Genomic DNA, 25,234 nt, shown 5'->3' with positions numbered 1-25,234 from the left:
ACTGGTCCTGCCATCACATGGAATGGTGTTTCCCTAATACGGCACACCCAGCATCACCTTGGACATTCATAGCCTTAGGAAATTCCTGGAAAACTGACAGGAAAGGGAGGGGAAACTGTTTCCCATTTGCTGCTGTGGTTTGTAAGTTGGAGAGCGGGATGGTTAATTTTGTGTCAACTTGGCTAGGCCGTGGTATCCAGATATTTGGTTAAACTTGGTCTGGTTGCTATGAAGGAATTTTTCAGATGAGATTAACACTTAAATCAACAGATTTTGAGTAAAGCAGATCACCCTCCATAATGTGGGTGGGCTTCATCCAGTCACTTGAGGGCCTTAAGAAAAAGTCTGACATCCCCTGAGGAAGAGAGAATTCTGCCAGCAGACTGCCTTCAGACTCTGAAGTCACAACATCAACTCTTTGCTGGGTCTTCAGCCTTCAAGCCTGCCCTACAGATTTTGGACTTGCCAGCCTCTACAAAAATGAACCAATTCCTTAAAATAAACCTCTCTCTTGTTGGTTCTGTTTCTCTGGAGAATCCTGGCTACTACAGTGAATAAAGAGCTTAAGTAACCCTACTTTGGGCATAGACTGAGGCGAGAACTGGGGAGTAGATATCTCTACTACTTTTTATTTGCATACATGTAAGATGGTTTTGTCAATCAAATTAGGACTAAATAGTCCTGATTTGTGTCATATAATTAAATACACCAATATTTTGTGTTTCGATGATTTCCAGATGTTTTACCACCCACACTCACTTGAAAACCAGTCATCCGATTGTACAAGGGAGATGAGAATTCTTTTCCCAACCCACTGCCATGGTTCTCTTCTTAAGCTAAAAAGGCCCTCAGTAGAAGAGGTCTGATCAATTTTATGAAGTATTTTCGGGAATGTAATGATATAATCCTAAAACTGAGCATTTGTACAGTGTATCACAATTTAATAAAGTGCTTTCATGTATAGTGTTCTAAATTCTTCTAAATAACTATATGAGTTAGGTAACAGACGTATGATTATAACTCCCTCTATTTTGCAAAAGAAGAAACTGAGGATCAAGAAGTTAAGCATGTATATGTTATACAACTGGTCTATTCAGTGAGTCTGCGGCAAAGCCAGGATCAGAAACCAGTTCTTCCATGCCTCACCTAGAAGTTTTTCTTACCACCCAAACATATATCTGGCCAGGTAAGCAAACTCTTTGCCAGATTAGAGTGCCAAGTCAGCATCCTAAGGAAATTTATTGTCAGTGATTTTTGACAGAGATGAGAGGAAAAGGAAGCTGGGGCAGTGGGAACTAGGCCCAGCTAGTGCTGAGGACAGCTGGAGAGCTGGAGGTTCAGGGAGCAACTGTTGAGTCATCCCCACTTTTCTGTAGAATGAATTTCTAAAGTCTAGCAAGGGACTCAAGGCTTTTATTCCCTTCTTTCTCAACTTTTCAAAATAAGTCTAAACTCAAAATAAAGTCTGGGAAGCAATTCCTAATCACCCAGTCCAAACTAATCACCATTTCCTCTGTGTGCTCATTCACATCTGTTATTATAGGACTAATCATATATTAGACATCTGTCTCCCTGACTAGACTACGAGTGCCTTATGGGCAAGGACTGGGTCTTTCTCATGCACCCATCCAACTGAGATTTATTGCCAGCAGCTCTTCTGTTGCAGACAATGTGCCAAAACCCCTGGATAGAAAGGCGAAGTTCCTCATCCAGCTAGGGAAATGTACACAAGCCAGTAATTACACTACAATGTGATAAATGCTGCAATAAACATGCTGGAAAGCACAGAAAAGGGGGCACCTACACTACCCTGGGAGGCAGTTAAGACGGGTGATTTTCAAGCAATGTCCAGAAAGATAAAAACTTGTCAAGTGTACAAAGGAAAAATGACATGCAGGGCCCAGATCAGAGCACGTACAAAAGCAGATGGAATAAAAGAGCATGGCCAGTCAGAGAATAACAAGTAGTTTTGTATGAACTGTTGTGAGGGTGAAGTTGGAAAGGTATGAAGATTATAACAAAAAGGGCCTTGGATACCAAGTTAACGTATTTCGACTTTATTCTCTAGGTTGGTCCCTCTGAACCTGCAGACCAGAGTTGTTTGAAAGAGTTTTGTAGTGTAGACTGAATAAGCCTGAAAGGTGCATGTGTGTGTACTTGTTTAAATGTCTGCAGACACTGTAATAATGTATTCAAAGCCATGTATAAGTGGTACAGAAGTTACAGCTTTTGTCATTATTTTCATCAATCAATAAACACTAAAAGTCCTAGTGTATGAAGGTCCAAAGGATTTTTATTAATATCAAAAGGGATCCTTATAGTTAGTTTTAAGTGATGAGAAGTCAGTGAAATATATTTTCTTTTTTAAGAAAAAATTTTATTGCTTTTTTTCACAAAACATGACACATTTCACTTTAAAACTTTAGAAAATACAGACAAATAAAAGACAATAAAAAAGAAACACCCAATAGTCCTAGCACCCAGAGATACCTAATGTTCATTTTTGTTACATAAACTTCCAGCCCTTTATATATGTATAAACAAATATTTTTAATCCTATACATATTTAATTGTAATCTTTCTTCACTTACATTTATAAACATCTTTTTGACAAAACATATATACATCTGCATCATCATTTTAAATAGCTACACAGTATTCTATTAGATGGATATTCATAATTTATCTCCTAGTGTTGGATATTTAGTTGTTTCTAATGTTCCACTACAAATAGTAAAGAGAAGAACATCTCCGTGTGTGTATGTCCACACCCATCCAATCATTTCATTAGGATATACCTCTGAAAGTGAGTCAAAGGCTCACTCTGATGCCTATGGCCAAATTACCTTCAGAAAGTCTGCACCCAATTTTACACCTACCATTTGTGTATGAGTGTCCTTTTTTCACATCTGTGTCAGAGTATTATTATTATTTTAGTATTTGACAAGTAGAAAGCATTTCAAATTACTTTCCCTTTTCTGCTAGTGAGGTTGAACTTTTTTTTAACAGCTTTGAGGGATAATTTACATACCATAAAATTCAACTAATGTCAGTGTACAATTCAATCATTTTAGTAATAACATAGTTGTGCAACCATTACCACCATCCACTTTTAGAACACTTCTATCACTCTAGAAAGATTGCGCATACCCATTTACAGTTAATTCCTGCTCCCACCCCCAATCCTAGGCAACCAGTTTTGCTTTCCCTTCCTATAAATTTGCCCTTTCTAGACATTTCATGTAAATGGAACCATACAATATGTAGGCTTTTTCGTCTTTCCCTTACATAAAATTTTGGGGTCATCCATTAGCATAGATCATAGTTTGACCCCAAACTTTTTTCCTCTTCATGTTTATTTGCAGTGTTTCCAGAAAGTTGTTTGTTACAAAGGCCCTTACCGATTTTTCTGTTGGGACACCGAAGGATTTTACAGAGGAGGGACACAATCAGTGTCATATTAAAGAGAATTCTGGCAGCACGGGGAAGAATGATTCTATATTTGAATTTCCAAATCTAGGACAGTCAGTAAAAGTTTACTGCATTGGATTAGGCTGTATCTATGTACAATAAAGGGCAATTATATGGCACTGAGGAGTAATTATTTATTTGAATCGTTTTAGATTCGTTTCCTTAAGGAGTGTCATAAACTTCTAATTTATTCTCTAAAAATTTTTCAAATTAATCCTTCAAAGTTGACTTGACTTTAGTGTAAGAGAAATCAATCCTTTCTGGAATGAGATGGAGTATAAATAAATAAATATTGTCTTACTCTAATGTTACTCTTGGTAGCTGGTTTTCTGCATCGAGTCTCTAAAAAGTTCCTTGTCCCTAAGATTCATCAACTAGCTATTTGACAATTAAACAGTATTCCTTGAACTCTTTTTTATCTCTGTAAAGATTAAAAGGAAAAAAAACCCCCAACAATCCTGCAAGACCCATCCCCAAGTAAAAACTCTAATCTAAAAAAAAAAAAAGTCCTATTTTGACCCCAAACGAACCATTACTGAATTTGTACGCTATGCTATTCTGCTAAATCTAATTTGGTTCTTCCAGAAATAAAAGCTCAGATCTGGTAAAAGTTGCAGTTTTTAAAGGTAGCAGAGAAACTCAAAGTTTGGCACAGAGTGCCTGAAACTTTTCTTCATGACACCTCTTTCAGCCTTCGAAATCTCTGCCCTGCAGAGCGGTTTGTGGATGATTACCTGAAAGCTAAAGAAGCTAAAGTCAGGGCTCCTCACTTGTATGGGCACCTTCCTAATTTTGTATGTTTTTCTCTAAGAGAGAACTCCAAACTATATAAGCTTCAGACCCCCAAAACCTGGATCTGCCCCTGTAATCAACAAACTCTCTCACCTGTTCCAAGGGTTCTTTGTAGGCTGCTCCTTTACTCCATGGGTTGAATGTAGATATATTTCTATAAGCCTCCTTTTTCATGATTTATACTAGACATACTTTTAGAAAATACGTCGTGCAAATAATAAAGTAACAACATAAAAGATTCACCTAGAATCCCATCACCTCAACAGGTCACCCAGGTTCACTCTCCTTTTGGCCCCTTCCAGTTTTTGTCCACGTCCACAGAATTTTATGTGATTATAGTTATCTTAGGATTTTAAAAAGTTTTATCTTGATAAACATGGTTCACTTCACAAAGTTGCCTTTATCGCACCACTATCCTATGCTTATCTCTTCTAAATGTGTATGATGTGGCTTCCTCACAGCATTCAGCAGAGACAGGATAGCAGGAAAGGGTCAAAGCCAGGCACCTCAGTAGCACGTAGGGAAAATGACCAGCTGCTGGTGCTCAGGAGGCGGGGCAAAGGATGCTAAGCTGTCAGGGCCTCATCCAGCTTGTTCACCACTGTGTGCTCTGTGGCACAGGGTCTGTCATATGGTAAGGACCTAAATAGTGACTGAAGGACTAATCCTGAACCTGACCGGCCCAATTTTGTTTTGATTTTTTTTTGCGGGGGGGAAGTATGGAACAAAATCTTAGAAAATAACAATTAACTTACTGTTTTCCATTAAAGAAGAATCCTGCCTCATTAATTAATTGATTATTGATTAATCATTAATTGATTACAAAAACAAGAGTATATTAAGTGCCTGCTATGACCAAACATAACTGGATAACGTGGGATCAAGAGAGTGTTGAGGGAGGAAAAATCTGGAGAGAGTGTGCACTTTCTAATCCTACCTCAGTCCTGTACTTTTGGCCTGAGATGAACAAGAAGAACAGAGTTGTTTTTAATCTTTTAAAAAGACATAGCCTTTTTAAAAACCTTTGTAGAAGAGTTGCGAAATATAGAATAAAGACATTAGGGAAAAAAAGGAATTTTACTTAGGGAAGGCAGAAAATTAGAGCTCTTTATTGCCTTAAATGGCTCTGGAAGATTATGACACCAAGCTCTTTGCCAGAAACTGGGCTGCACTTATCTGAAGTCACACTCATTCTGAAATGTTCTTGGAGGGTGAGGTCACAACAGTTTACTGTCTGAAATGGATGCTCATTTTAGGTTTCAGTTAACATAAAGTAGCACACACCTTTCTCTAGGGTCAGAACACTAGGGAGGGCTCCTTGCGGCCTGATGTAACAGAGGCATCAGTCACTTGAGTGACTTGATGTGACACACGCAAAGTCACTTGAGAAGTTTGACCCTGCAAAAGAGGGACTCCAGCTTCTTTTTGCCCTGGGGTCAGTGGTACTAGGCAATAGCATTTCCTGGCAAAATTCAATTAAACAAAATCCCAAAACAAAATCCCAGAGTTGTTTTTCTTCAAAATAATTTTGATTTAATTCTTTTATATAAAAAGACAACAAATTACATTTCAGAGAATACTGTTTAGGTTATGAGGTTCCCGTCAGAACTGTTTTGCAATATGTGTTTACATAATCTGAAGTGAAGTCGGCAGTCGACTGTGAAACTGGGGTCAGCCAGGCCGCCTTCTGCGCATTTCACTCTGGATCAAAAACTAATGTAACGTTCTATTGTTTAGGTGTCAACTAGATTTGTGTTTTGTTTCAGACATTCAAATTGGGATGAGAAAACAAATCACCACCACTAGATTCTAAAAAGCAATAGGTTAGTGCTTGTAAAGAAAACATGCAGCATCAATATTTTGTGCTCTTATCAATGAGCTCAAACATTTGACATTTTGAATACTGATATTTAAATAAGCCAAGTTTACGGAGAGAAAGTTTTGTAAAATCTTTCTTTTTGTACTGCTCAATGTGTTACTAATTATTTCCCTTATTGATCAATCGTGCTTTGCTGTCCTAGATTCACAGAAGTGAAGAGTGCAGTGTTAAAAACAATAAACGTTATACAGAAGCAGTTAAACATTTCTCACAAAACTTATCTTACAGAAAATTTGCCAAAGTAAAAGCAATTACACTTTATATGATCCCATTTGATGATGAATGTATCAAATATCTAAACTTTTGGACAGTTATTAGGAGAAGCCTGAAAACGGGTCCTTGTTGCTTTTCCACTCAGCTTCCTATACCTGCCCTCCCTGAGCACCCAACTGGAAGGGATCTGTTTCTCTCTAATAGTCCCTTGCATTATAGTTAACTATGTGCACAGATCCTTTACTAGACTAAAAGTTCCTTTAGGATACTAATGATGTCTTATACATCTTTGTCTCTTCCAAAGCACTGAAAACTGTAGTTTAGTCAATTATTTATGGAGATGAATAAGTCAAAATACAGATCAAAAATTCTCATAATGAACTCCAAGTAGAAACAGAAAACTCTTCCACATCTACATCTAGTAGCTGTATTGTATAGTTATGCACTGCTTAATGACATTTTGGTCCACGACAGACTGCATCTACAACGGTGGTCTCATAAGATTAGTACCATGTAGCCTAGGTGTGTAGTAGGCTGTAGCATCTAGGTTTGTGTAAGTACACTCTATGATGTTCACACTGATGAAATTACCTAACAAGACATTTCTCAGAGGGTATCTCTGTCATCAAGTGACACATGACTGTATTTGCAAAATATACTTCATGTAAATAAAGTGAATATTTCCCTTTATTCCCTTTCTGTGTGTAAATTTATTCCTTACTCCAATATATTTTTTGGGTGTGATGACAAAACTCATTTTGGATGATCGTCCACAGGTGTCAAATGTCAAAGGGCATTTTTTTGTCCTTTATGGTTTAGTATTAGCAGACCATATATTCATCCAGAGCCTTTCTAAGGAAGTCTTCTCTAAATAAGCTATTTTAAATTTTATAATGTCTTCAGTTGTGTGTTAAATGAGCTAAATTCAAAGAAACTAAGGTTAACCACATTACAGCAAAAAGTGAAATAAACTTAAAGAAAATTCAAAGAGATGACGGTCGAGAAAGTCTAAAATTAATTGTAATGGGATCTGAATGAGTTCATCTCTCATCATTCTAAAGTCTGAGGCAGGACATACACACTCACACACACAGTTTTCTGGCCGAGCCAAATAAGAGTCCAAAGGAGTCAGTTTTGTGAAAAGAAACTTAAGAACACAAGGTCACTCAGCATAAGTTTAACGTAGGATTTTGGAAGTTCTAAATTATCAAGTCTTTTAAAGAAAACAAACAGCAAACATCCACGTTACTTTACAGTTTAGTAAATAATGCGTTTGTTGTCATATTTACCTTGATCATTAAATGCAGAAAAATACATCAAATCACTTTTCCATGTGTTAAACCATTCAAGTACATTATTGAAAAGAGGCAATGAAAACTCTCTCTGAAGTTTTGAAAGACAATGGAGGCAACCAGGGATACACAGGGATTAAGCCTAGATCTCTCAAGGAGCTGTCTAACTTTTGATTCCTATGTCTCTGACTGAATAGAACTCTGAAGTCATAAGATGCAGGGGTCCCAAGCACAGAGAAACACTTTCTTCATGCATTATACTCCCGTGCTAAGAGAGGTTAACACAGGGATCCACACACCTAACGCAGAATTTTCCAATTAACCTAACTTATACCAGTAGTTTCTGCTAACAAAAACTTTCAAGACTGTCTCCATCAATAAATATAACTAAGTTCAAAAGGCTATCAGTGCATATTAAAGTTTTTAGAGATGAAAGGACATGACATCCAAGATTGGCTTTAAAATATTTCAGTGGAAAAGGATAAAAAGGGGACAGGTGATGCAAATGCAGCAAAGTCTTAAAATTACTAAATTTAGGGCATAGGTATATGGGGGGTTTATCATATTATTTTCTCTACTTTTGTGTATGCTTGAGAATTTTCATGAGACTTTTTAGAAAAGAGCTTTAGGAAATATAGTTCATCAATATAGCAATGAGTCTATGGACTGGACAGAAAGCTTTGCTGAAAGAAATTACAGCTGGTCTCGAATCTGGCACTCTTTACTAGGTTCAAAAAAATCATTTCACCTGTCTTTCTCAGAGGAAAGAAAGAACACAAATCCACACCCTATCCTGGGATGTGGGATGTGTAATGTTTAATGTTAGCTTAAAATTGGAGAAATCTAACTTTTCCAGCTGAACACAGAGGCTGTATTACATGGAAGACATGGATTTGGATTCCAGTTTAGTTTTCAGCTTTAAAGAAAGAGGACAGTGTTAACTCCAAGAATTCAGATTCCCTAATCCTTTTCTCAGATCCAAGGAGTTTTTCTTATGGGGATTTAACCTCTATCCTTCTATTTACAGAAGTAAGGGGGGCGGTCTCCTTCTGGAAGTCATACCTCAAACAAAATTAATTCTTTCCTGTGGTGAAGAAACCACTTTCACTCCCAGAGAATACACTGGAAGGGAGGCCACTTCTCCATTCCCTTTATCCCCTGTAGGGCCTCATGTATGCCTCTCTGTTATGCTTCCTACACTCTTCCCCATTGGTCCTGTCATGACATCCTATGCAATGCTCAGGGACCCAAATAGCAAAAGAACCCCTCTGGACCTACGGGGATAATCATACTTATTCCTATGCAAAAATATGTCTGCGGAACCTATAATTTTGACCTAAGTCACTGGTACTAGATTAGAAACAAAAGGAGTCTGACAGCAACAAGCTGTCCTAGTTCATTTATTTTGCCTAAGTTTCATGACCATGGGGCCTGTACTCACATTTTTTTCTTTTCTTTTCTTTTTTAAAAATAGAGATTAAGGACTCAGGTAAGAATTCACTCTATAAACACTGGAGACTTCTTTTTAAAAATGAGGTATTTGGTTTACTATCCCAAACAGTACAGGTTTGGGCAAACTGCAAAAAATGGTCTAGCAAGTAACAAAATGAAACTGAATATTCTGAAACATAAAACAGAAATAGGATCTGGCAATACATTGCTCTGACACCCTGAGAATCTTTATTGTAGCTAAAATAAGCCCACCCACCTTATATCTCTAAAAGCAAAACCCAGCGTGATTTTTCCTAAGAGCATATATTTCTACTCAGGAAAGACGAGAATGAAGAGGCAAGTGAAAATGAAAAAGGTAAAGAGACTAACATTATTATTGCCTCTCTCGTCACTCTAATCAAATTTACTTATTAATGAACCACTATTCCCTTGTTTTCAAATTATCTTAGGAAAACATTTAGAGTTACAGCAAGAACAGCACTTACAAGTGAATTTAAATGGAACTGTTGTCAAAGTTCAAAATACCATGAAAGATCTTGAGAAGACAGTTGAGTATTTCACATAAAAAACTGAACAATCAGGTTAGCCAGGCCCAAAATGATGATGAAAACGTGAAAGATTAATTTAGGCCACGTCAGACGCTCTTCTTGGTAGAGGGAAATGATATAGATGAGAGATGGATATATGAATACAAAGGCCAGGCCACATGCTGCTCCTGAATATCTGCAAAATAAAACCTTTTGGGTTAATATTCATCTTGCATTTTGCTTTTCCTGATTTACAATTAAGGTACATTTAGTACAGTTTAAACCCTCATCAGTTTGGTATTGCAACAAAATTATTCTTGATTCATTTGTTGTTGACATAAAGCATTTGAGTTTAAAACTTATTTTACTTGCTAAGTTAATATAAAATATTATTTCCTGTTCATCTTTATAGCATCTGCTTGACAAAGAGTTTTTTATTCATCTCTCAAATCTCCATAGTCCCTCTGTGTCTCAGTGATTACGGCAACTTCCTCAGAAACATCTGGAGAAAGGCTTCCTATATTTGATCTTTTGTAAACTAATTACACATTCTGAGTTTTTGAAGGACTGCTAGCATCTGCTTAAGAATGAGAACAGATGAGTGTCTCTGTGGCATTCAGCATAATTATCAAAGATAATAAAAATATCTAAACATGAGACTGACAGAAGAACCTGTCCTTTCTTCTCCCTTTCTCTATACTCAGCTTTCTTAAAGAAGAGCTCAACAGGAACTTGTAAATCCATTATATTCAATAAGCACCAGGCTAATAATCTCCCTTTTGTTTCTTGTTACTTTCTTAGGTAAGGGTCTTCCAAAAAGTGACTCAGCTCTGCTGTCTATAGGTTAAGAAAGAGACAGCACAATTCTAAACCCCAGTCTCTCATGAGAATATGAGGTCACAACTTTATTCCCAATCTACTCAAGCTATCACAACGTTTTTAGAGAAAGGATATTAAGGAGAGACCCGTCTGGGATCTAAACTCTTACTTTCTGACTACAACTGGCACTGAATATGTTCATAAGGAGAAACAGATTAAGAAAGTTACGACACAGCCTTGACATATAAGACACCTCTCAGATACCTCAAGAAGTTATATACTATATATTACAAATAACTTTTTATTTTGGATAAAGAGAAAGGAATACAGTGGAAAATGAGGAGAAAAAGAGAAAGGGAAAGGTGCCTAAAACTAAGGAATAAAGGGGCTTCTGGAGTCAAGACTTAACAGAAATGGAAGATAATGAGCACCTTTACTGAACCAGGGAATTACATCTGAATGTTACCAGTGTTAAATACTTACAGGAATTTCATACAATTAAATTAAAACAACAATAACAACAACAGGGAAAGCATAAGAATAAAGACCACATCTGAAGGGGCACAGTTCTCTTAAAGTAGTACCTTATGATTCCTCCTATGTTTGGGTAGAAACAGGCCATGATCACTCCAGCTCCCACAATAATGAGATTAAGAACCAGCACGTGCAGAATGCTAGAAGTCGAGGAGAGAGTTTGGAGGAAAGAAGAAATATAAAAACAGGCAAATTATAACCATTAATATGAGACTAAAATTCATTAACATCTTTAAAATGAGAATGTCTTAAACTTGACAGTAAAATCACAGGAAAAATGCTGCTGATGGGACAGTGACACTGGCCCTTTTGTTCAATTATGTAAATAGGTTAAATTTCACAGGAGAAAACTAGCAGGGTATATCAGAGTTCACACTCTGATCCATAATTCCATTTGGAATATCTTAAGAAAATAATCAAAACCATGAAAAAAGCTATTAACCTAAAGACGTGTAAAAAAGCAGAAGTATCCTAGATACACAGCAAGGTAACAATTTACTTGGTGGAATATATGAAAATTAACTTATTGTTGTTACTTAGATGGTAAAAATCCATCCAGGCACCTTGGGAAAATGCTAGCTAGGTTTTTACTACACAAGAAAATCTGAAAACATTTAAAAAAATATCACAAGGAAATACACTGAAAAGGCAGTAGTGATTGTGTTACAATTTGTGATTTGGGGTAATTTTCCCTCTTTTCTAATTTTAACAAATTTTCTATATTTTATGTTTTTTGTACAGTGTTTATTTTACTTTTATAATTAGAGAAATAAATTATATTAAAGGAAAGGCACAATGGGCAGGTTTTTATCTTTCAGATTCAGCCACTTAAAGTCATTCAGTATTTACCATGAATAGAATATCTACTAAACACTTGAACTAGATGTTAACAATTCAAGGTTTGAGATCAATTTTGGACACAAATAAAAATAATGTAGATGGAATTTGATGCTCAAGAAATAATTCCATTTCTCAAAAAAATGATTCTCAAAAGCCAAATTTACACCTCAAAGCAACCTTTTGAGCCCAAGTTATCAGAGGTTAATTAATCCCAGGTACAATCCCAGGACAAAATTAAAAATAAGGAAAAGTTTTTACACAAATAAGTGGTTAGTCATATATCCTGATGAATTAGAGAGATATTCAGGCTTCCAGATCTTACTATTTATCCAGAAACTCCAACCTTAAAATTGCTTAAAAGCTTTGGGACATTGGCTGGGCCTCTGTTATTTCTGTATTGTAAAAGGAAACAACTTTGTCTATTTTCCAGAGTAGAGGTTCTCAAAGTATAACCACAAACCCCAGGGAAGTTCCCAATACCCTTTCAGGAAGTCCCTGAGGTAAAAATTATTTTCATAATCATACAAGACATTCCTTGCTTTGCAAAAACAAAGGTGGATAAGACTGCTGGCCCTATAGCATAGATAGAGGCAGGTGCACCTATCTGTGTGCTTTGCTGTATTCTTTACTGCCAACACTCTCGGGAAAAAAAAAAGCTTTATTAAAAATTGTCTTTAATAAAGGAGTAAAAGTGATTAGTTTTATTAAATCCCACATGCTTTGAACACACATCTTTTTAATGTTCTGTGTGATCAAATAGGAAGCACATAAAAAAGCATGTCAGGTGCATACTGAAGCACAATGGTTGTCTTGAGGACAAGTACTTGTGCCACTGAGATGGAGGGCAACCCAGCGTTTTCCCCAAGGAACACTATTGTCACTTGAAAGGGAGACAAACTATAGTACTTTAGACTTGGGTATTTGACAGACATTTTCTTGAAAATGAATGGTATGAGCTTGTCACTTCAAGGAAAACAATTGGTAGTATGTGTTGCCAATGATAAAATTTGAACTTTCAAGCAAAAATTAGAATTTTTGAGAGCTTGACAGTTTTCCAATATTTAAAGACTTTTATAATGAAATTGGTGGTGATATTAATCAATATGGGTTTTGATATTATACAATGAAAGTATGTCCATATTTGGAAGATCTGCAGACCTTAGTGAACCAATATTTTCCAAATGACTAAACATGGTGTACAAAACTACGTGTGGGTAAAAGATCCAAAGTGTAAGATAGACCAAGGGGTTTTAATGTAACTGAGTTTCAGATTCACCTTTTTTTTTTAAGTAAGACTGGCCCAGAGCTAACCTCTGTTGCTGATCTTCCTCGTTTTTTTTTTCCTCCCCAAAGCCCCACTACATAGTCATATATCCTAGTTGTAAGTCATTCTAGCTCTTCTATGTGGGATGCCACCATCGCATGACTTGATGAGTCGTGCACAGGTCCATGCCCTGGATCGAACTGACAAACATCGGGCCGCGAAAGCAGAGCACACAAACCTAACCAATCGGCCACGGGGCTGGCCCCTAGATTCATCTAACTTTTAAGAAACTACTACCTGTCAAGGTTTGGCATAGTATCAAAGAAGAATACCCAAAATTATCTGAAAAGGTTATTAAAAGTACTTCTGTTTCCAATGTGTCTATGTGAGGGTGGATTATTTTCAGATATTTAAATGAAAGCAACATTACAACAGGTTGAATGCAGAAGAAGATAGGAGAATCCAATTATCTATTAATAAATCAAACATTAAAGAGTTTTGAAAATGTAAAACAATTTTTTTGGAAATAGCTATTTTTCATTAATGTTATTTATGTTAAGTGATGGTTTTATTGCTTTTTAAAATAAATTAATAAATATTTCAAAAATTCTGTTTTAAGTTTTCATATGTTAAATATTGATAGAAACAACCCACACAAACTAAAGTCCCTGGGGGTCCTCAAAAACTTTAAGAGTGTAAAGGGGTCTTGAGACCAAAAAGTATGCTCCAAAGTATGCAGCCTGTAGAGTACTTTTATCTGTAGGATAAATGACAGTGTGTTCTTGGTGGTAGGGGAAGAAACGTAATGTTAACACAAAAAGGAAATTCCAGACTTTTTCCAAGAAGAAAAAACATCCTAACAGCCAACATTATGCAAAATAATGGCAGAAAACAGGAATAATGCATTCACCTAGAATTTTTTTCTTCCGTTACTTCACAATGTTTATTTTATTTTGGTGAACGTTAATACAGCACAGGGTATAAACATAACAGAAATCTTACATTTACTGAAATCTAATCTTCTAGATGAGCAATGTTAGAACTGTAGCTGCTGCTACTGTCAATGCTAGAGACCTGGTAACTCTTGACTTGCTTTTAAAAGTTTTATGTTTTTGTGGTGCAGTGGTCAAGTTCACATGCTCTGCTTCAGTGGCCCAGGGTTCGCCGGTTTGGATCCCAGGTGTGGACCTACAGACTGCTTATCAAGCCATGCTGTGGCAGGTATCCACATATTAAAAAATAGACGAAAATGGGCACAGATGTTAGCTTAGGGCCACTCCTCCTCAGCAAAAAGAGGAGGATTGGAGGCAGGTGTCAGCTCAGGGCTAGTCTTCCTCAAAAAAAAAAAAAGGTTGGGGCAGGCCAGGTGGCACAGCGGTTAAGTTTGCATGCTCCACTTTGGCAGCTGGGGGTTCACTAGTTCCCATCCCGGGTGCAGACCTACACACCACTTGTCAAGCTATGCTGTGGCAGGCGTCCTACGTATAAAGTAGAGGAAGACAGGCACAGATTTTAGCTCAGGGCCAGTCTTCCTCAGCAAAAAGGAGGAGGATTGGCAGCAGATGTTAGCTCAGGGCAAATCTTCCTCAAAAAAAAAAAAGTTTTATATTTTTAAACCAACATATTTATAACTATTTATTTAATGAGGGGACAGAATCAATTCACTTTAGACAAGAACTGATTAAGACAATTTATTTAGTTGGTTACTGTAAATGTAATTTTTTTCAAATTTTATCCAAAAGTTTTCTTCATTTGAGATCATTTATTCCCAATAAAACAGTTTAGGACTAGGCACTTTTTACTAGAAGGAATCTGTAATAAAATTTAACATAATAGGAGTTAACCAGGGGTCTCCAATGAAGTTTCAGGGAAACCCTGAAGCATAATATGGAAATTTCTCTTGGAGGAGGGTGACAAGCTTTGAACAAATTTTCAAAAGGACTCATAACTCCTCCATCATCAATAAGAGACTAAAAATTACAGTAGTAGTTACAGAAGCAAATAAGAATTTAAACTTGTTATATATCTCACTTTCAATTCTAAACAACTATTATTTACGTAAAAATGCATAAATGTTAATAAATATACAAGTAAATATCAATAATCAATAATTAAAATAAAAGTTGCATCTCATTAGCAATACATTAGTAACACAGGTACTATATACTATTAACTTCTTGGCAATGAGTAGATTACTAGGAACAAAATCATAAGATAAATATAACTGGTATCAGACCTAATATAACTACACTGGATGGAATTAACTTTAAATCATTCTAGACTAGGGAGTGGCTTCTATTTTTAAAGCTCTTCAGGGAAAAGAACACTAATGATCTATCCTTAGCAACCATTTTCATTAGGCAAATTTTTATAGCAAAAGGATCAGTCACATTTTAAACTGACCTGTTTGCACAGTCATTTGTTGCTTGGCACATCTTGCTGGTCAAGAGAAGAGCCCTTACCTAGGATAAATGTCACCGAAGATATGGCCCAATAGCTGGACACGAGCCAAGTAGCCTAGCAGTGGGTACACAGTCATCATCTGGAACAGCAGGAATATCCTTGCAATGAAGGACAGGATGTCACTGCTGGGGAAGTTGTCTAAAAAATTCTAATCCAAGAAAGATAATGAAGTCACGTTAAAAATCAAATTCAATATATACAAATTTATAAAAGGGAATGCCTTTTGTTTAGTTTAAACATAAGTGCCAGTCAAATTGTGGTTTGCGGACTGGTGCCCGTCCATGAACTGCTTATTAACTATTATTCTTCAATGAGCTAAGTACAGAAATTCAAAGTAAGTGTTTAGAAACATTTATAAAAATTTGACATTGCCACATTTTTATTTTATTTTACAAAAGTGTCAATCTGTAATTTATTTGACATTAAAACAAGAACAAAGAAAACCTTGTCCTTTACCAAGATAGTTTGAGAATCACTGCTCTACAAGTTTCAAACATAAATGTACTTTATATATTTAAATGGCTAATTTCAGAGTCTCATGCTCTACTGACTGAGCTAGCCGGGCGACCACTAAGTGGCTAATTTAATTCAATGCTTTTTCATCCTCACTAGTTCTCTTCCTTTTCTTTCTCTGAAGCATTTGCAGCACTTTCAAAGTAAAGACTACAGAATAACGTGAGAGTATGCCTATCACCTAGTATCATGACTATTTACAGTCTTATTTACAGTCTACCACTTATTATTTACAGATATTATTTACAGCCTATCACTAAATAGAAAAGGATTCATTCCTATTTCTTTTCATGATTCTTTTCTCCACTTTAGTTTGGCACCTTAAAAAAATTAATCACTCAGAATTGTTTTTTTTTTCTTTTCAAATACAAATACCACAGATATTCCCATTCCCAGGGGAGTGGGCTTTATATGCGATTGTTCACATCAGGGGAATTTTCAGCAAACATTTGGCTGCCAAAGAACTTCTGGAATCAAGGAAATCAAGAGAAGAAAATTTCGAGCCATCATAACAGCAGTAAATCAAATGTTTTTCTCTTATAAAGATGAGAACATTATTAACACTATTATGCTGAAAGAATATTTATAATTCATCCATAATAAATCACAGGGCAGATTCCACCACTCTATAAGAGGAATTTCTTCTGACTAGAGGGAAAGTCACCAGTGAAACGCTATTTTTTGTGAGATATTCTTCAGGCACATTAAACTAAGAGACTATACTATTCCTAAGTTTATCATAGGTCAAATCAAATAAAATATTACTTATGGCACCCTTTTAGTAAAAGAATTTCTTTCATTCTTTCTGTCTCTCCCTCTCTCTTTTTAACAGCCAAATAGTAGTCTTCCCTTGTTTTACTGCCTGCCACGCAGTACCAAAATGGGTGCCAGAGCTATCATTAGGGACTGACGAACTAAGACGCCAGGACATTTTTTTATGCAGGACATTTCTAGATCGGGGCTTCAGAAAATAAGGAAGTTGAATGTATTCTTAGTGGAGGTTTTATTTTCATGACTATCACTAGTAACAGTTTTCCACACAAAGGGAAATACTATGCATATAATAGGAATCATTTACTTGAGCACCACAAGGTGCCAGCATGCAGTATGTTTTCTCAAGGGTCCATCTAAAAATCTATGGCGTATGCTTCATACCACTTAATGGAAGAGGAAATTGAAGTTCAGGAAGGATGGGAAAGGTGCCTATATTTCCCCAAGTAGAGTAAATAGTAGAGATGGTATCCAAACCCAGGACTGTCTGGTATTACAACTTGCTACTGTATCACGCTGCCCACTCCGCAGACAGGAGGGTGTAAACAGTCACACGAAGAGGATAGGCAGTGCCTTACCTGCTCTATACAATCTTTGGATAATGGTGGTGAAGGAAACGAAGCAAAAACCAGGACTCCAATATACAGATAAGTTAATGTCACCAGCATATAAGCAATGGACAAGTCCCTCACCTGTAAACAGAGAATAAAATTTCCACAATATTGAATAAATTTGCAGTAAGTCAGTCTGCCTCAAAAGGCTAAATAAGAAGAGACAAATACGTAAATACAAGACAACTTTTTGCTGTGTGTGTGTTTTTGTGTATGTATTTTTAGGTAACCAATCTGTTCACAAAAAGTAGTTAAAACACAATTCACAGATTTTACAATTAGTCTGACAATTAAAAAAAAAAATATTCTGGAGTATGTACACTAAGCTACCTGTTGGGAGACTTAGTAAGTTAACATAAATGGTGGTTTAACATGATTGAAATTCTGACAATTTTAAAGGTAATTTATTTACCAAATTAAAAAATATTTAACTAAAATAATAAAGTTAAGGGACAACAAAAAAGCAAGAGTAAGCCACCTTCGGTAGGACCTACAGAATTTTAAAAAATTTTCTTTGAGTAAATTAACTTTTTAAATCATCAAAGCATGCCTAGACCAAAAGAGATTGGTACATATTAAAATATATTTAATAAAGAAGGAGAGCTAGTTAAAGAGCAGATAGTAAGCAGGTATTAAAGACAAGTTTATTAAAGCTAAACAGTAAACAAAAGGAAATCCAAAGGCAGCTGTTCAAACAGCTGCACAATGTTATTACTGGAATCAGCAAACAAATGCAGAACATTAAATAAAGTGGATTGCTTTCTTCCACTGCTGTTCCCACCCTGCCAACCTCCTATCCCCATGCAAAGTAAAAAGCTCCAAGATATGTGATGCAGCCAGCTGTCAGATCCAAACAGAACAGATCCCACAGCTCAAAAATCTGCTCTCCATCACCACTAAAGTTATGGCCAAACAATTCAGCACAACTGAATTATGGCAATAAGCCTATTCATTTTTCATTTAAACACAAATTACTTTGAAAGCTAAGAAAACAGATAAGAAAAAAAGTATATACAATTTTATTTTAGTTTGCTAATGCAAAAAGAAAACTGGACATTTGGTATTAGGGAACATTTCTGATTTTTTGACAACTTTCCTCCTTAAATGGACTAGAGCAACAGCAGAGAACTATAAACTTGAACGTTGATAAATTCACTTAAAAAGCAAGCAACGAACTAAGAGAAATCCTAAGGTCAGATCTAAGTTGACAATAGCTTGAAAATAAACCAGGGATTCCATACTCTAAAGTGGATAGTGGATAGGCTTATAGGAGCTACAGGAATCTGGATAACGCAGATTGGTTCCAGCCTTCTCAAAGAACTTCTAATTACTTAGGGTTGAGGAAGGAGAGGCTGACCAAACCTCCAAGGGGTTTCAAAGTCTCTCCTCTTTAGTTCATGACACTCTAGGGCCCATCTCAGAGAGACTTCAGGCATCCCTAGGGTTGACTCATGGTTTTGTGTAGGATGAACAGAAACGAACCAGGCAATTCTTATTTTAATACCAAAGGGTAGTAGTCTCCCACTATGATGTTTGAAAGTCATTCTACCCTCAACCTACTCAATGCCGCTCAAGAACAGAGGTAGTCTTGTAAAATGCAAAACCTCGGGATGCCAAAACAGCTGTGTCAGAGAGAGCTATATATAAAGAGGAACAGCTACCATTACACGGACAGTCTTTACCCTATATACCACCTGATGACCACATTATTTTGGTCAAGCTTCCAGAAATATGTGGTACCTTAGCAAACTTTGGGGAAAACCTGGTGAAGATGAAAAGGCTAAGATGCAAGTGCTTCCCAATAAGATAATTTCCCCTTCTGCTTCCCTGTTCTTACAGCATTGTATACATATCTGAAATACTGCATCAATTACACTGTACTGTAACTGTTAGTAATCTTTATTACAAAAGTAATCTATGTTTATGATCTGAAGGATTGTGCTGTTTTTTTTCTTAAAGATTGGCACCTGAGCTAACAACTGTTGCCAATCTTTTTTTTTTTTTTTTGTGGATTGTAAGTGGAAAGAAAATGTCCCTCAACACCTAAAAAGCAGCCAAGGTTAATAGTTCTTGTATCATGTTAGTATTTTAATTTTTCTGTATGTGAGTTGGTCCATATCACTAAGACTATGAGATCCCTGAGGACAGGAACTGAGTCTTTTCATCTTTATCCCCAATACCCAGGGCAACACATGGCGCATAGTAGGAACTCAGTAAGTGTAGATAAAAAATAATAACCATGATGGGCACAATTCTTAAGTACTTCTAGGTGCTGGCTCTGTGCTAAGCACATTACAAGTATTATCTCATTTAATGTAGGTACAATCACTTTCTTCATTTTATAGATGAGTAAACTAGTGCAGCAAGATTACAAAACTTGTTTATGGTTAGAAAGTGAGTAGCTGGTGAAGTCAATATTCAAACCGAAGACTTTCTGGCTACAAACGGCATGCCCTTAGTTAGCCACAATTGGAGAAATGGAGAAATGACCAGTCTGTAATGCATTTGTGTCACAGTTAATAACAATAAAGAAAGCAGTGAAAGAGGGCTAACAAGTTACAAGTAACAAAGGATACGACAGAGTATACACATGGATGCAAGAGAAATACTAAAATCAGAAAAGTTCTATTTCATAGTAGTCCAAATGTACATTCAATAGAACTAGGTCAAGAGTTGCATATCTATTTTCATCTGAAAATACTCTAATGAGCAGAAATGATGTTTTAATATAAAAGCAGCTGAGGTTTAGCATGATCCTGGGAAACATGCCACCTATGAATAGCATCCACACATGTGGGTTTTGCTATTCTCTGGCTTGAAAACAAGCCATCACTGTACTAGGCCTCGAGATATAGCCTCTTAAAAGTCCATTAAATAGAAAAGGGTGGAAAAATGCTAGCTTTTAAAAATGAGGCTCAAAGTAAAAAATATACTTACAAAGAGGCACAAGAGATAATATGAACTGGTAATGTGTCAAGAATCTTATACATTAATTAGGCTACCTACTCTGCCTCATGAATAAGCAATGGCTGGCAGGGCTGATTAAAGGACTAATGACAGGAAGAATGCCAATTCAGAATGAGGACTGGGTTTACAATGGGGCACAAGTGGGTCTGGAAGCACATTCTGTTTCTCAAATATGGTTTAGAATTTGCTCCATGTACTGTTCACAGTGACAATACTATCCAGTGGAGCATTTACTAACAAAAATGACAGAAACCGACCACACAGACCTACCCCAAACATGTACAGAAAAACTTCTGCTGACGTATAGTTAAGGAAACCACACAGATTTATATTAAGAAGCAAAAAGTCAATAACAAATTAAGATATAAGGCATCTCAAATCATTTTTAAAGAACTAAGCAGGGTACAAAACTAAATAAACAGGCAAAACAAAATTTAAATAGCACTGTATAGGTTCTGATTCAAACATGATGAGGAAATACCAAGAGGTTAGTCCAATATCCAGGGTGGGTATAGAGACTCTGTATTTTGATAATAAGGAATAAGTTGGATGATCTTCAACTTTTCAACTTTTTCTTTTGTTTTTGGTAAGGTATGCCTTACTAAGGAATAGAAATATCTGTTTACTTATACATAATAAAAATTATGTTCAGTGAAAAAAAACCCCATGAAGTTAAGTTGAACTTGGAAGACCTAGGAAATCTGATCACTGTATCTGTTTAGGAACCTCACTGTTCTCCTCCTTCACAAATGTCTTTAGATCCAAGTCCAACTGCGGTTTACATAGCAGAGAACAAGGCCTTTTCTATTCTTTTGTCTTCTTGTCTAGTTTCAAGTCTTTGCCTACTGAGCTCTGAGTGAGTAACCCAACATCAACACTAAGAATTCAGAGTCCCTGAAATGAAAACACTAATTCAAAAAGATATATGCACCCTTATGTTCATTGCAGCACTGTTTACAACAGCCAAGATACGGAAGCAGCCTAAGTGTCTATCACTAGATGAATGGATAAAGATGGGGTGTACACACACACACACACACACAATGGAACACTACTCAGCCATAAAAAAGAACAGAATCTTGCCATTTGCAAAAACATGGATGCACCTAGAAGGTATTATGGTAACTGAAATAAGGTAGACAGACAAATACCTTATGATTTCACTTATATGTGGAATCTAAAAAACAAAACGAACAAATAAAGCAAAACAGAAACAGACTCACAGATACAGAGAATAAACTCACAGATAGAGAAAAAGCCCCTCTGATGGCTGCCAGAGGGGACAGGGGTGGTGGGATGGGTGAAACAGGTGAAGGAGATTAGAGGTACAAACTTCCAGTCATAAAATAAATAAGTCATGGAGATGTAATGTACAGCATAGGAGATATAGTCAGTAACACTGTAATAACTTTGTATGGTGACAGATAGTAACTAGAAATATCGTGGTGATCAATTCATAATGTATAAAAATATCAAATTACCATGTTGTACACCTAAAGCTAATGTAGTATTGTATGTCAACTATACTTCAATGAAAAAATTGAGTCCCTGAGAAGCTTCACATTTCTGACTTAAATATCAAGAAAATATTACATCATGATATCAACAAGACTTCTAAGAGTCAAATTACTTACTGAAACTTGTTGAAAAGTATAATCATTAAAAAGTTAAATGACAAAGTTTTTCTCAGAACATAGGAACCATGTAGCTTAATTTACACAAATATATAAGCCCATTTCAGTATAATCAAAAGGAGAGTGTATATATTTACGTGAATTGAAAGTGTTTAGAATTTTGCTGGCACATAGTTCTTCATAAATGTTAGCTTTATTATTAGTAATTATTGATATTTTAAGCAGTAAACATGAAGTATAACTGATTTTTTGAAAGCTAGACCATACATCATACCCTAATTTCAATTAAGACAGGAAGAAAACATCATCCATTTAAACTTTTACTTTTAAGCCTTTGCTGTTTTTTTGCTTGTTCGTTTTTGCTTTTCTTCTTATGCATTTAATTAAATTAATTTATTTTTTATTGTGGTAACATTGGTTTATAACATTATATAAATTTCAGGTGTACATCATTATATTTCAATTCCTGTGTAGATTACATCATGTTCACCAACCAAAGACTAATTTATAATCCATCACCACACACATGTGCCTGACCACCCCTTTCACCCTCCTCCCTCCCTTCTTCCCCTCTGGTAAACACCAATCCAATCTGTTTCTATGAGTTTGTTGTTGTTTTTATCTTCTACTTATGAGTGAGATCATAAGGTATTTGACTTTCTCCCTCTGACTTATTTCATTTAGCATAATATCCTCAAGGTCCATCCATGTTGTCAGGGAATGGCCAGATTTCGTCATTTCTTACGGCCAAGTCCTATTCCATTGTGTATATATACCACATCTTCTTTATCCATTTGTCCCTTGATGGGCACCCAGGTTGCTTCCAAGTCTTGGCTATCGTGAATAATGGTGTGATGAACACAGGGGTACATGAATCTACACATTCGTGTTTTCATATTCTTTGGATCAGTATCCAGCAGTGGAATAGCTGGATTGTATGGTGGTTCTTAATTTTTTGAAGAATCTCCATACTGTTTCCCACAGCAGCTGCACCAGTTTGCACTCCTACCAGCAGCGTACTCCTACCACATCCTCTCCAACACTTATTTCCTCTCCTGCTAATTATAGCCATTCTGACTACAGTGAGGTGATATCTCATAGTAGTTTTGATTTCCATTTCCCTTATAGTTAATGATGTTTTCATGTGCCTGTTGGCCATCTGTATATCTTCCTTGGAGAAATGTCTCTTCAGATCTTTTGCTCATTTTTTAAGTGGAGTGTTGGGTTTTTTTGTTGTTGAGATGTATGAGTTCTTTGTGTATTTTGGATAAAAGCCCTTTTCAGATATATGGTTTGCAAATATCTTCTCCCAATTGTTAGGTTGTCTTTTTGTTTTGTTGATGGTTTCCTTTACTGTGCAGAAGCTTTTTAGTTTATGTAGTCCAACTGTTTATTTTTTCTATTGTTTCCCTTGCCGGGTCAGACATAGCACTTGAAAATATACTGCTAAGACTGATGTCAAAGAGCATATTGCCTGGGGCTGGCCCCATGGTTAGGTTCGTGCGCTCTGCTTCAACAGCCCAGTGTTTCGCGGTTCTAGTCCTGGGCGCGGACACGGCACTGTTGACCAAGCCACGCTGTGGCGGTGTCCTGCATGCCGCAACTCGAAGGACCCACAACTAAAAGTACACAACTATGTATCCGGGGGCTTTGGGAGAAAAAGGAAAAAATAAAATCTTAAAAAAAACCCATAAAAAAAAGCATATTGCCTATGTTTTCTTCTAGAAGTTTCATGGTTTCAGGTCTTACACTCAAGTCTTTAATCCATTTTGAGTTAACTTTTGTGTATGGTGTAAGATAAGGGTCTACTTTCATTCTGTCCAGTTTTCCCAGCACCACTTATTGAAGAGACTTTCCTTTCTCCATTGTATGTTCTCAGCTCCCTTGTTGAAAATTAGCTGTCCACAGATGTGAGGGTTTATTTCTGGGCTTTCAATTCTGTTCCATTGATCTATGTGTCTGTTTTTGTGCCAGCACCATGTTGTTTCAGCTACTATAGCTTTGTAATATATTTTGAAATCAGGGAGTGTGATACCTCCAGCTTTGCTCTTTTTTTTCTCAGGATTCCTTTGGCTATTTGGGCTCTTTTGTTGTTCCATATAAATTTAGGATTCTTTGTTCTATTTCTGTGAAAAACATTGTTAGAACTTTGATAGGGGTTGCATTGAATCTGTAGATTGCTTTAGGAGGTACAGACATTTTAACTATGTTAATTCTTCCAATCCATGAGCATGGAGTATCTTTCCATTTCTTTGTGATTTCTTCAATTTCTTTAACAATGTTTTATAGTTTTCAGTGTACAGATCTTCCACCTCAATGGTTAAGTTTATTCCTAGGTATTTTATTCTTTTTGTTGCAATTGTAAATGGGATTGTATTTTTTATTTCTCTTTCTGCTATTTCGTTTTAGTGTATAGAAATGCAATTGATTTTTGTATATTGATTTTGTATCCTGCAACTTTACCATGTTCATTTATTATTTCTAAAAGTTTTTTAGTGGATTCTTTAGAGTTTTCTATATATAAAATCATGTCATCTGCAAATAATAACAGTTTCACTTCTTCCTTTCCAATTTGGATCCCTTTTCTTTCTTTTTCTTGCCTGATTGCTCTGGCTAAAACTTTCAATACTATGTTAAATAAGAGTGATGAAAGTGGGCATCCTCATCTGGTTCCTGTTCCTAGAGGGCTAGCTTTCAGTTTTTCTCCATTGAGAATGATATCAGTTGTGGGTTTCTCATTTATGGCCTTTATTATGTGGGGGTACTTTCCTTCTCTACCCATTTTATTCAGAATTTTTATCATAAATGGATGCTGTATCTTGTCAAATGCTTTCTCTGCATCTATTGAGATGATTCTGATTTTTATTCTTCATTTTATTAATGTGGTGTATCACGTTGATTGATTTGCGGATGTTGAACCAAATCTGCATCCCTGGAATCAATCCCACTTGATCATGGTGTATGGTCTTTTTAATGTATTGTTGTATTTGATTTGCTAGTATTTTGTTGAGGACTTTTGTATGGATGTTCATCTGTGATACTGGCCTGTAATTTTCTTTTTTTGTGTTGTCCTTGTCTGATTTTGGTATCAGGGTAATGTTGGCTTTGTAGAATGAGTTAGGAAGCTTCCCCTCCTCTTTAATTTTTTGGAAGAGTTTGAGAAGCATTGGCATTAAGTCTTCTTTGAATGTT

The 25,234-nt window shown here is 36.1% G+C and overlaps 1 protein-coding gene across 5 annotated transcripts in view; it reads right to left on the bottom strand.

Moving 5' to 3' along the window:
• Positions 1-2,351: 2,351 nt before the first annotated feature.
• Positions 2,352-25,234, bottom strand: part of SLC38A9 (solute carrier family 38 member 9) — a 110,999-nt gene continuing 88,116 nt past the window's right edge. For 3 of the 5 annotated variants that reach the window (XM_046671488.1, XM_046671489.1, XM_046671490.1), the window contains 4 exons: positions 17,409-17,522; positions 15,546-15,694; positions 11,030-11,119; positions 2,352-9,822 (listed from right to left, as the gene is read on the bottom strand). In XM_046671488.1, the coding sequence (XP_046527444.1) occupies positions 9,657-9,822; positions 11,030-11,119; positions 15,546-15,694; positions 17,409-17,522 (519 nt within the window). In that variant the 3' untranslated portion in view covers positions 2,352-9,656. Of the gene's footprint in view, positions 9,823-11,029; positions 11,120-15,486; positions 15,695-17,408; positions 17,523-25,234 lie in introns of all 5 variants that reach the window. The other 2 variants (XM_046671487.1, XR_006890102.1) reach the window with 2 other exon arrangements.

This window comes from Equus quagga, chromosome 9 (genome assembly GCF_021613505.1).
Source record: "Equus quagga isolate Etosha38 chromosome 9, UCLA_HA_Equagga_1.0, whole genome shotgun sequence".
Classification (NCBI taxonomy): domain Eukaryota; kingdom Metazoa; phylum Chordata; class Mammalia; order Perissodactyla; family Equidae; genus Equus; species Equus quagga.
Note: the sequence above shows the minus strand (reverse complement) of the source record. Positions and strands in the feature narration are given on the sequence as shown.